Below are 13,423 nucleotides of genomic sequence, written 5' to 3' on the forward strand. Positions count from 1 at the left end.
TTTGCATATGGCCATGTCTGAACTGGGGTGGCGTAGTGGGCAAAAGAACGATGGATTTAACCCAGATCTCTTGACTGGGGGAGAATGTCTGCATTGTCAGCATTCCGTCCATCATTTGTTTGTTGTAACGCTTTTCGCCCTAAGTGGGATGGGTATTCCCAGACGTGGGACCCGTGCTCACTACGCCACTGGAGTCAAGCTATCCTGGCTGATGACGGCTGATAGCCAGAAACCGGTCCTAGGATGCTTGTTTCCGGTCCAGTGAAGACATGGCTTGGCAGTTCGGGCTGGACTGTTCCCATGAGGCACAGGGTCAAGACTGATTTGCATATGGCCATGTCTGAACTGGGGTGGCGTAGTGGGCAAAAGAACGATGGATTTAACCCAGATCTCTTGACTGGGGGAGAATGTCTGCATTGTCAGCATTCCGTCCATCATTTGTTTGTTGTAACGCTTTTCGCCCTAAGTGGGATGGGTATGCCCAGACGTGGGTCCCGTGCTCACTACGCCACTGGAGTCAAGCTATCCTGGCTGATGACGGCTGATAGCCAGAAACCGGTCCTAGGATGCTTGATTCCGGTCCAGTGAAGACATGGCTTGGCAGTTCGGGCTGGACTGTTCCCATGAGGCACAGGGTCAAGACTGATTTGCATATGGCCATGTCTGAACTGGGGTGGCGTAGTGGGCAAAAGAACGATGGATTTAACCCAGATCTCTTGACTGGGGGAGAATGTCTGCATTGTCAGCATTCCGTCCATCATTTGTTTGTTGTAACGCTTTTCGCCCTAAGTGGGATGGGTATGCCCAGACGTGGGTCCCGTGCTCACTACGCCACTGGAGTCAAGCTATCCTGGCTGATGACGGCTGATAGCCAGAAACCGGTCCTAGGATGCTTGATTCCGGTCCAGTGAAGACATGGCTTGGCAGTTCGGGCTGGACTGTTCCCATGAGGCACAGGGTCAAGACTGATTTGCATATGGCCATGTCTGAACTGGGGTGGCGTAGTGGGCAAAAGAACGATGGATTTAACCCAGATCTCTTGACTGGGGGAGAATGTCTGCATTGTCAGCATTCCGTCCATCATTTGTTTGTTGTAACGCTTTTCGCCCTAAGTGGGATGGGTATGCCCAGACGTGGGTCCCGTGCTCACTACGCCACTGGAGTCAAGCTATCCTGGCTGATGACGGCTGATAGCCAGAAACCGGTCCTAGGATGCTTGATTCCGGTCCAGTGAAGACATGGCTTGGCAGTTCGGGCTGGACTGTTCCCATGAGGCACAGGGTCAAGACTGATTTGCATATGGCCATGTCTGAACTGGGGTGGCGTAGTGGGCAAAAGAACGATGGATTTAACCCAGATCTCTTGACTGGGGGAGAATGTCTGCATTGTCAGCATTCCGTCCATCATTTGTTTGTTGTAACGCTTTTCGCCCTAAGTGGGATGGGTATGCCCAGACGTGGGTCCCGTGCTCACTACGCCACTGGAGTCAAGCTATCCTGGCTGATGACGGCTGATAGCCAGAAACCGGTCCTAGGATGCTTGATTCCGGTCCAGTGAAGACATGGCTTGGCAGTTCGGGCTGGACTGTTCCCATGAGGCACAGGGTCAAGACTGATTTGCATATGGCCATGTCTGAACTGGGGTGGCGTAGTGGGCAAAAGAACGATGGATTTAACCCAGATCTCTTGACTGGGGGAGAATGTCTGCATTGTCAGCATTCCGTCCATCATTTGTTTGTTGTAACGCTTTTCGCCCTAAGTGGGATGGGTATGCCCAGACGTGGGTCCCGTGCTCACTACGCCACTGGAGTCAAGCTATCCTGGCTGATGACGGCTGATAGCCAGAAACCGGTCCTAGGATGCTTGATTCCGGTCCAGTGAAGACATGGCTTGGCAGTTCGGGCTGGACTGTTCCCATGAGGCACAGGGTCAAGACTGATTTGCATATGGCCATGTCTGAACTGGGGTGGCGTAGTGGGCAAAAGAACGATGGATTTAACCCAGATCTCTTGACTGGGGGAGAATGTCTGCATTGTCAGCATTCCGTCCATCATTTGTTTGTTGTAACGCTTTTCGCCCTAAGTGGGATGGGTATGCCCAGACGTGGGTCCCGTGCTCACTACGCCACTGGAGTCAAGCTATCCTGGCTGATGACGGCTGATAGCCAGAAACCGGTCCTAGGATGCTTGATTCCGGTCCAGTGAAGACATGGCTTGGCAGTTCGGGCTGGACTGTTCCCATGAGGCACAGGGTCAAGACTGATTTGCATATGGCCATGTCTGAACTGGGGTGGCGTAGTGGGCAAAAGAACGATGGATTTAACCCAGATCTCTTGACTGGGGGAGAATGTCTGCATTGTCAGCATTCCGTCCATCATTTGTTTGTTGTAACGCTTTTCGCCCTAAGTGGGATGGGTATGCCCAGACGTGGGTCCCGTGCTCACTACGCCACTGGAGTCAAGCTATCCTGGCTGATGACGGCTGATAGCCAGAAACCGGTCCTAGGATGCTTGATTCCGGTCCAGTGAAGACATGGCTTGGCAGTTCGGGCTGGACTGTTCCCATGAGGCACAGGGTCAAGACTGATTTGCATATGGCCATGTCTGAACTGGGGTGGCGTAGTGGGCAAAAGAACGATGGATTTAACCCAGATCTCTTGACTGGGGGAGAATGTCTGCATTGTCAGCATTCCGTCCATCATTTGTTTGTTGTAACGCTTGTCCAACTTCTGCCACAATATGTTGTAAATTAAAGACGCCTGGTCCATGTATATTATATAGGTTGATTTATTAAGATGGATGTTAAGATCAAGAGCCCCACCAGGAGCAGCCTTCCTGCTACTCAGCCCGTCCTCCAACTGACTCTCTCACTCACCAACATTTCACAGCATCCCGCAGGTGTAACAACGGCCAAGATGATGACGCTCATTTTTTAGCTCCAGCTCGGCTCCCGGAACACCTCAGCATAGAACTGTGCTGGCATGCCATGCAACCTGGAACAGGCACTCCTGGGCAACTGTGTGCTGAAACTCAGCAGCGCGAGTGTCGGGTCGGAAGTGCACGATGTGCTACAGTGACGCTTGGGGCGCAAAGCAGCTCTTTGCCTGAGAACTTCCTGTTGGGATGGGGTCACCTTGGAGAGGAACCTTGGAGTACTAGCCCAGACTATGAACTCTTGCAGCTGGTAAAAGAAATTGGGCTGCAGCCAGGCAGGGATGCCCGGTGACAGGGGAGTCCTTCCCATGGCCACAAATGGGACTGCAGGGCCACAGTGCAGTGGCTGCACCGCGGCCCAGGTCACTCCTGGACTGTTGCGACTTCTACAACTACACACCCCCCCTCTACGAGGAGAAGGAAGACTCAGAGTCTCTGACATAATAACAGCCTGAGATTCATAGGAAGGAGCACCCCGCGCCCCGGAGGGGCCCCAGGATGGACACTAACGATCGCAGGCCAGAAGACAAGATGGCTGCGGCGGAACCCCAGGTTATACAGATCTGCTACCCTAGGGCGCATTGGGCAGCTGGGGAGTAGACTGCACACGAGGCCTGAGATCGGTCATCGAACCAGAGGTGAGGCCTAGGAGGGGACAGACGAGCTCGGACACAGGCCGCCATGCTACACAATGGCGCAGCAGACGGGGACCCCTCAGTCGGGTCACAAGGGGCCCCCCTTTAGGGGATGCAGACCTCAGCTTGTACTGGATAGTTCAGGAAATCCTGGGAGCCCGGCTGCACATGCAGCCCACAGCTGGAGGGCTGCGGGGCAGGCGGGCAGGTAAGCTTGCAGGAATATCGCTGCCTATGAGGCAAGAATGCACCGGGGACACTGGCTGCCTAAGGGCTCCTACCGGTGATCTGGGACCAAAATGGGGGCACGACAAAACACATGTGACCCTGGCCCAAATCAAGATGGACAACTTCACAGCACTAGCTGGAGGTCTGCAGAGGCCAACTGGAGGGGATCCCCATGGTGACCATACTCTGGGAGGAGGGGACACTTCTCTGATCCTGCAAGCCATAGAAGACTCACTCGCTGCCCTTGAATCCAAGATCAGAGATGTATAGGTGGACGTGGCCTTCCTGAGACAAGACCTTCACAACACCACAGCCCGAATATCCGAAGCAGAAGGGTGCATCTCTGAACTGGAAGATACAGTCCGAAACCCCAAGACAGTGGAATCTCGTTTGACTGTGAACTTTAAGACTCTTACTGACTGGGCAGAAAACGCTGAAAACAGAACCCATAGGAGTAATCTCCGTTTTGTCAGATTTCCCGAAAGGGGCAGAAAGATTCAGACCTGATCTGTTCCTGGAACAATCGGTTAAATCATAGCTTGATAATATTCTACCGTCAACTTGCTTTATTACTGAATGAGCACACAGATCGCTACCTTGCGGAGAACTGGGACAGACGGGCTAGATGGAAGCTTTCCAAGGACTGGGAGAGTCCATAAGATACCAAACCATCTTACACACTGGTCCCCACATAAACAGCCATGATTAATATTACAGCTATGACATGGAACATGAATGGTTTCATAGATTAAATTAAACGGGGGCTGCCCTGCACTTTATACATCGTCACGCTCCTCAGATTTTGAAGCTACAAGAGATCCATCTCCTGAGGGCCAACAGTGCTGGCTACAACAAAATGCATCAATGCGAGTTCAACCAGGGCTCCAGGGGAGCGGCAATCATGCATCTTAAATCCCTGCCACTGGTGGTCTCTTGTGCCACTCGTGACACTGGGGGGGATACTTGTTAGTGAAGGCCTCAATAGAAGGCATCAACTACAACGTGCTCACTGTATACATCTCCGTCGCAACTGTGCTCACCTACACTGAAGCACTGAAAACAGATAGAGTCCCTCTCCCCTGGTAAAACAATTATGGAGGGGGGGATTTGAATGACATTCTGAGGCCCTCTGACTCCTTCCAGAGCACAGGGCCCACTTTCAGGTGGGGCGTTGACAATCATCTGGACTCAGGTACCTAGACTTTTGTGATGCATGGAGGGTGTGGAACCCTGAGCATAGGGAATACACACACCTCGGCAGCACATGGCTTATTATCCCGCATTGCCTTTCTTGTTCTCAACCCCTGACCTCCTGCCCACACCGAGCTCCCATATCCTCATGAGGAGTATTTCAGGCCATGCCCCTGTCATGGTCCACATTGGGGCCAGGAGGAGGGAGACAGATGTGGTGTCTCAAAGCCTGGTTTGAATCAGATCAACCATTCATTCAGATAATGAATGCCAAGTTGAAGGTCTTCCTAAGCGTCAACCAAGGGAAGAGACAGTGGACTCACCCAGGACACTATGAAAGGCATGTAAAGCCACTATGAAAGTGGAGGCACGATCTTATGTTAGGGACAAATCCTGTGAGATTTATGCTCACATCCCAGAACTGGAAACATCCATCTTGACTCTAGAAAACAGAAGCCGATGTACTCTTGCGGAAATTATGAGCAGTCAACTGGCAGTGGAGAAGTCCACCTTACGTCAATTATGCCTGGACAAAGCCTGCCGGTGTTGGGAAGCCTCAGCTAGACGAGCGCATGAATGGGGTGATAAATCCAGCAAATATTTGCACTAGCTTGCCACAAGGTAACTGGAATCCGGAGTAGTGACCAATATAACTAAACCAAATAGATAGCCTTTCCCCCCCCCCCCCCCGAGATAGCCTCCGCCTTTGATTAATATTATGGCTCCCTTTACGGCGAATGTGAAAACCCAGCATGTGAAGCTTACGTCCAATAACTCACTGACATCCCACTGCCTCGACTGACACCCTCCAGAATGGGAAGACCTAGACCAGCTACTGACTGTAGAAGAAATTGATGAGACCCTCTTGGATATTAATTTGGGCAAGACTCCCAAACGAGACAGATTACCAACGGGATACTAACGTAGACTGTGCCAAACCATCCTACCTACTATTCTAAATCTGTGCCTTGAAGTCTTCACTCAAGGCCATTTTCCTACAGAACTAGACCACCATAGTGGTGCTACCGAAACTCGATAAACCACTTAACTGATGCGCCTCGTATTGGCCCATCTCTCTTATAAACATAGAGGTTAAACTGTTCACTAAAGTCTAGGCGAGATGCCTTACCCACATGCTGAGTCGCCTGGTCCATCCGGATCAATGTGGCATCAGTCTCCACCGCAACACAAGACACTGCATACTAAGAGTCAATGTGACCCTTTCCCTCTTCTTCAGCACCTATGCTCCTTGACTTTATAAACCTTTGACTCTTTGTACTGGGCCTCTCTACATGTAGTGCTAAGCAAACTGGGCCTTTGTGCTCGTTTCCAATTCTACGTTTGCATTTTATACACCAGGCTGCAGGCTCAAGTGCAGGTAAATGGGGCAACTTCCCTTTGATTTTTTATCCAATAGAGTACCAGGCAGGGATTCCCGTTGCCCTGACCCCCCCCCCTTCTCTTTGCCCTGGCAATAAAACCGTTGGCGACTTGAGTGCGATGCGACGGCGAGTTGTGGGGATTCAACAGAGAAGTGCCAATGGGGGACAGGGTTGCCCTGAATGCTGACAATGTTCTTATTATGGCCGTAACAGGCCCTCACTATATTCATATCCTAGACACATTTGGGCCTGCTTCCGGACTGAAAGTAAATTGGTCCAAATCCCTCTTGGTCCCCGAGAGGTGACCGAGGGGATGAAATGTTGCACCCTACTCACTATCCTACAATTGAGTTTCTGTTACCTGGGGATCCACATGACCTGGGAGACAGAATTGGCCTGGAGACTCAACCTGCGGCCACTCACTAGTGCAATTCAAGAAAATATGGACCAAAATGCCTCTCACTCTGTTGAGGAGAGTGCCCCTATATAAGATGATGATTCTCCCGTGTTTGTTGTATGTCCTCCACAATATCCCCTTCTCTAGCCCAAACCACTGGTTCATAAATATCACTTCTAAATTGCGTAAATTCCAATGGGCCAACAATCCCCCCCAGAATTTCCTTTGCTAAAGGTATCAGGTCCACAGTCTAAGGAGGCCTGGAGATAGTGGATATTAGTCTTTACTACTGGTCTGCACACACATGGTGAACAAATGGATGCACAGCAGATAGGAGATCCCTGCCGTTAGGGTGGTGGTCTCATGCTCATTGATGGATAATATTGGAAGCATACTATATGGGACACCTAACCCCCCCTCGCCCCCCCCCCCCCCCCCCACGTGCTCTAGGAGACCACAAGAGTAGTATTCCAGGCCTAGAGGTCAATATTGTGCTTTACGGAGCCTAAAAGCATGGTGGGAGGAATGGTCCTACTGGTTCCAGGAAGCTCGTTTCCGGTTCAGAAAAGACCTGGCTTGGCAGTTCGGGCTGGACTGTTACCATGAGGAACAGGATCAAGACTGATTTGCATATGGCTGGGTCTGAACTGGGGTGGCGAAGTGAGCAAAAGAATGATGATGGATTTAACCAAGATCCAATAGTGACTGGGGGGTGAGTGTCTGAAAAGTTTCAGCACTCCGTCCCTCATCTTATTGTGTTTGCAAGGAATGGCTGGGCCCCTTTGAGGCAAAATGCATGGATGAAAAATCGTACCCTGGCCACATCAGCCCGTTTGCGCCTCATTCAGCCTAACTATCTGCACTGCACATACTTTACAACCTGACAACTGTGGAAAGTCCAGAGAATTCCAGAGCCTACCTGCACCAGATGCAAGAAAGAAGTGGAAGATTGTTTCCACATGGTTAGGGGACGCTCAATCATCCAGCAATACTGGCGTAATATATTTGAGATACTCTGGGAGGTGTTAGGTTAGAGAATTGAGGCTCCCCAAAATCGCCCTGCTGAGAATTCCGGATGACCTGGGAGGCCCGAGGGGCAACACAACTTTAGTGGGACTGAGGACGCTATTGGCAAAAAGGGATGTTACAAAAAACTGGAAAGCGCCTGGTGCCCACCTGCTGAGGGAATGGAGGAAGGGTATGGACCAATGTGCAAAACTATAAGAACCAATTTATATAGCACGTGGATGACCGGCAAACACTCGCACAAATTAAGGATTGACTTTGGCAAATGAACACAGGAAAAAAGGTCTAATGGACTGCACTATTTTCAAAGGAATATATAGCATGGACCGACATAGGGGTAATCTACCGGATTTATCTTCTATGCATTACCAGCAATCAATGCAATTCCTTCAACACATCCAGTACAAAAGACAATTCCCCCAAAGCCTCTTTCACATATGGTCTTCTTTTTTATCACCTCCAGGACACTGAGTGGAAGCAACAGATTTAAAGGCTGGTCTCCTTTTGGGTGATCATCACATCCTAAGTTCCCAATAAATATGTTGACATACTAAGTGATATTTTAAGCTATTATTTATCCCTATTCAACTGAGAAAAAAAGCAAACTGATATGAAAGAACTTGATATCGCAGAATAAAAATAGCTCTAAAAGATTACTAACATTAGCGACTGATCTGATATGTTTTAATGTAAAGAAGCCATAAAATATTTCCAATATCAAAATACTAGCCTGAGGAGTGGAAGCTTTGAACCCCGTAGGTGCCAACTGTGTGACTGGCGAGGCATTCAGGTCTAGGGAGAATTCTGAACTGAAGAATCCGTCAGAGCCTGGAAGAGCATCTCTCCTCTGTGGTGATGTCCCACAACAAACAGCTGAGTCCAAGCTGAGAAAGCTGAGATCTACATTTTCTTTGCTGTAAAGTAAAAAATGACATCAATGTAATGCCGAATCTTTGTTATACGGAATTCTGTCTAGCATATTTACATTTTAACTCACTTGTAAATGTGTCTACGTTATTAAGTTTATATTGGTAGCTTTTACACCCATTCTACCACATGTAGGTCTGTGATGATGTGGAAAGGGAGTTGAGAAGATACCCCTTGGACACAACATTTTAGGCCTACTACTTCAATTACATCATGTGACGGAGAAGATGCAAGACCTGCCAAAAAAAAAGCACTTTTGAAATTTCATGAAGTACTTCAAAGCGAGGTAGGCTAGACAGAAAGGAAATTCTGCTCGTTTGCAACATTCAAGTAGCTATACTTTACTATCTGGATGTCATTATACACTACAAAGAACCTTAAACCACCTATGGTGTGAATGAATGGAGTGCAATATATTTTAAATCTATTTCAAGGCATAAAGGGCACTTTCACTGCAGGTTCTTTTCTCAACACCCCTTAATAATGTGCTACTCCTAACACCTTTATAGACCAATTTTGTTTGAGTTTGCAAAATACTACGACAGTCAGGTGCAACAGTTTTTATAAGAATCTTTATAAGCTCCTACAAATATTACACTTACGATAATAGATTATCCTGATTTGTCCTATAGCACATTTATGTATAGCTAAAATAACTGTTAATACCAAATGTAAGAAGAAACAAGATCTTTTACACATTGTATTGTGAAATGTATGAAGTTATGCCACCAATTTGCAATTAAGAGTTTTGGAGGTGCTAAGCCATAAACTCATAAATCATTAAAAATGTCAATTACAACAATCACTAGCAACAGATCTTTGTTTTACATCTGTGATTAAAAAACATTCCATAATCTGACAGATTAGAGATGAAAATACATGTAGAAAGAAGAAGGCTGTACCAAACTTCTGCTCTAAAAGTAACAGCGGAGAGGCACTTACTTTGACATTTTGTCATCATATGTTGCAATGGTTGATTCCCCATTTGGGTGGGAAAGTTAAAGATGGCGCCAAGTAAATGAAATCAGGCCTGCTGGACTGCAGAGAACAAGTTACTTACCTTCTAGAACGCCTTATCTGGTAGAGACTAGCTAGCCATAGATTCCTTACCGTAGAACATTCCTCTGGTGTCAGAATAGATCTGGAATTGTTTTGGTGAGCAGTATCCCTGCGCATCGGTAGGTGGCGTTGTTTGACTCTGCGTGAAAGCGGTGTCCGCCCCAGAAGTGATGTGTGCAGTGCCTACATAGGTGCAACCCCATAGAACTGATGTCATTATCGTTTCACAACTTTCCACACCAGAAGAGTGGAGCCACGGAGAACACCGACCACTGGTGCATCAAACACGTGCCCTTGAAAGGGGAAAATCCCATTACTCTGAATCTGTTCGCAGAGTGGGGAGAACTGATGAGTCGATAAAGAATCAGCGGCAAGGTAGTCTCTCTACCAGATAAGACTTGTTCCTCTGATAGAGACTTCTAACTGCAGATTCCTTAGGTTAAAATAGATACCCAATCAGTACCTCCCAAGAGATGGGTTTGCGATACAGATTCCAGTAGAAAGTCCTGTAGGACCAAGAGGGCAAAATGCCTGTCTCGATGGACCTGACTGTCAAGGCAGTAGTGCTTCGTAAACGTGTGCAGAGAAGCCCAGGTTGCTGCCTGCCAGATATCAAAGACAGGTACTCCGCGAAGTACTGGACTGGTTGCAGCCCTGACTCTGGGTATACTACTAACTCCCAAAATACCTGCAAATGAAACATTCACTAAACTCGCTCAAGAGAGACACCTTACTGACAGTAGGAGACTCGCCATTGGAAATTAGGCTCTTGGACACATTTAAGCGGCAAGGATGATGCAATAAATAACTCTAATGTCCAGCACACAGGAAGGAGAGTGGTACTAACTAGATAATAATAATATCCACATTTGTAAAGCGCGAACAATCACCCGTAAAGTGGAAAAACCTCGTATATCTGGCAACTCTTGCAGTCATGTTAAACATTTTTCTTTTATTTTCTTCTAATGTTTTTAAATAACCTAATTATTCTATATGGATAAAACCATTCACATTCCAGCTGAAAAGATTTGTGCTGCGAGAAATGCCTAAGCATTAGGCAACATCATTGTAAGATGACAATTTGAACAGTGTTGACATGTCACATTGGTTTAACTAGGTACATAGAACTGACTTGCTTCAGACCTAAATACATTTTCATTGTTTACCACTGTCCTCAAGTTTTCCCTTCTGGAATTCGATTGTACATTAAAATTATTTTGATCCACTGCATGTTTGGGTAGTGGGCTCTTTATGTCAGACAGATCGGATTGAGGTTATGGCTGAATTGACGGGGCTACAATCGCCTCTAAAATAATTTCTAGGACTAGGTCATGCCTCAGCCATTTTAAAAATCGTATTCTTGATAACAAGAGAGACAAAAGAAACTCTGGTTACCTGGTTCTCTTGCACCAGTATTTACCTGGTTACCTAGTTCACTTGTACCAATATTTTGATCTGTGCAAGTAGGTAAAGCAGGGGCGTAATGATTTTTCCCTTCGTTAATAGAGGTGTTTGATGATCTTTTAGGCTTAAAATGTTTCTCCACAAAATTATTTATAGAATTTTCTAATGGGGTATGATGTACTTGATCTATTCTACAGAATTTGTAGAGGTAGGGGATCTCGATGCCTGACCAGTGTCTTTTGGCTCACATTGGCAAAACTTTTTCTTGGATCCAATTGCTTGGTCACCATTATTTTCTGATCTTAAATGGTCAGAAGCGTGTGATTTTATACAAGGAGGTGTTCTTCTCTTTTATTAGATAAATATGCAGTTAAATAAATGAGAAAAATAGCCAACACTTTTCTCACTCACTGACAGAAGAACGTCTCCACATTGTTGCCTTCTGCTTTTGCAGTATCTTTGCAGATGGTCTATGAATTAATAAAGTATCTATCCTGGATCAAAATAAAAATCTTAAATGAGACTTCAATAACAAATGGGCTCCCTTGTTCATTGGAGCCAATTGGGTCCTTATAAGACTAACATTGGTATTTATGGGTTATCATAACTAACTGCCCTGGTAAAGTGGTGTCTGAGTTGAGACTATTAAATCCCACTTACGGTCACGGAATAGCGTCCTGTCACATGCCCACCCATCCTCTGGCTCCCCAGCAGAGGCTAGGCACAGTGATGCAATATCCAGTAGCACAACAGGAGTCTTAACTCACAGCCCATAGTTTTGTCATGAGGAAACACAGTCGAAACAAAAGTTAAAAGCTCCCAAGATACAATCCCAGGCACCAGACTCCTCACTCGACCATCCTTGGGAACAAACCCCTCCCAAGAGAGCACAATTCCATAACAAATACAGAGACTGAGGACATCATACTACCAATGGCAGGCACTGGCCACTCATGATGCAGCACGGCATCGCCCCACAGGATGACCGCAAGCTCCCAGAGAAAACTAGCCAGTGGCTGGCGCCAAAACAAATCCACAGAGTCCATCGAGCTCTCAGTAGCCCTAACCATAAAGCGTCCAGGCAACCCAGCGCTCAGTCATTTGGTTGCCAGAGCATCAGACTTCGAACGTCAGATGCCACAGACAGAAACTGAGAGTGAGAGGGCACGAGCATAACGTGGCCAATCAGATGGTGTGATAGAAACCTTTTTTAAGCTTCTTTTTGTTTTGTCATAAGAAGTAACAGTAGACAGCATGTTATATAAACTGTGCATCCCACCAGGGCACAGGCATCCATGCCCTGGAGCCACATTGCAATTGTGGGTGGCACAACTGCATGCCAGTGCTTAGCAATATCTCTCTTGGCCACTAAGGAGCCAATATTGAACAATAATATGTCCCCATTTGACCCATCCCATCCTTGGTGTGACAGAAACATTTTGATATCTTCTAGTCTAAAACTTTGCATCCACTGGCCATATACCTTTTTTGCCCACTTTTGGAGTATGACATTGAGTTCAGTCAGGGAAGCTTCAGAAAAACACACAATTTCTTCTGAGTTGTGTTTGTGGCTTCCATCCAGATAATAACATTTACCTTGTAAGTCAAAATTAAGATCATTAGTCCACCATATGCCAAATTTGGTTTCACGTTTAAACAGGTGATGTATGTATGTGTTTTTTTTACATTACATTTTATCGGTTTTCTTTTGCACAAATATAGCTCAGATATAAACAATACAAGGGATATCAAAGAGTAGTTGTCATATGTACTTTCTGCCGTTGTGGGTGCACACATTTTGTTCTACATAATCTAAGCTGTCCTTGGCTCCCATTAGTGATCCTGTTCATATTGTCTGATTTATATGTGTGCCCAGTGTCAGTCAAGTCACGCAGTCTATCTTTGTGAACCGATGTTGCACCATTGATTTACCCCACATCTTTTCAAATTTCTTTGGACAACCACTTTCCATGTACACCACTCTGTCGTACTGATACACACTGGTCCATGTTACTCCTCCATTTTCTGATCATTAGTGGTTCTGAGGTTTCCCAACTTTGCACTATATTCTTATTTTCACTAGAAGTCTGTGATGGACAAACAACTTTTAGTAGGGAAGAGGTGTGGCGCCGCGGCCAGGGCGACTGACTCCGGAATCTGGGGATCACGGTTCGATCGCCGGCGGCATATTAGCCCTGCACCATGTGACTCTGGGCAATAGCTTGCTTAATCTTCCCGACGGC

General features: G+C 46.9%; 1 protein-coding gene across 5 annotated transcripts in view; it reads right to left on the reverse strand.

Annotated features, from left to right (window-relative positions):
- Positions 1 to 13,423, reverse strand: part of CCDC62 (coiled-coil domain containing 62) — a 139,341-nt gene that overhangs the window by 61,284 nt on the left and 64,634 nt on the right. For all 5 annotated transcript variants that reach the window (XM_085633602.1, XM_085633600.1, XM_085633601.1 and 2 more), the window contains exon 10: positions 8,521 to 8,704. In XM_085633602.1, the coding sequence (XP_085489728.1) occupies positions 8,521 to 8,704 (184 nt within the window). The remainder of the gene's footprint in view (positions 1 to 8,520; positions 8,705 to 13,423) is intronic.

The sequence above is a fragment of the Triturus cristatus genome, chromosome 11, assembly GCF_964204655.1.
Source record: "Triturus cristatus chromosome 11, aTriCri1.1, whole genome shotgun sequence".
Lineage (NCBI taxonomy): Eukaryota > Metazoa > Chordata > Amphibia > Caudata > Salamandridae > Triturus > Triturus cristatus.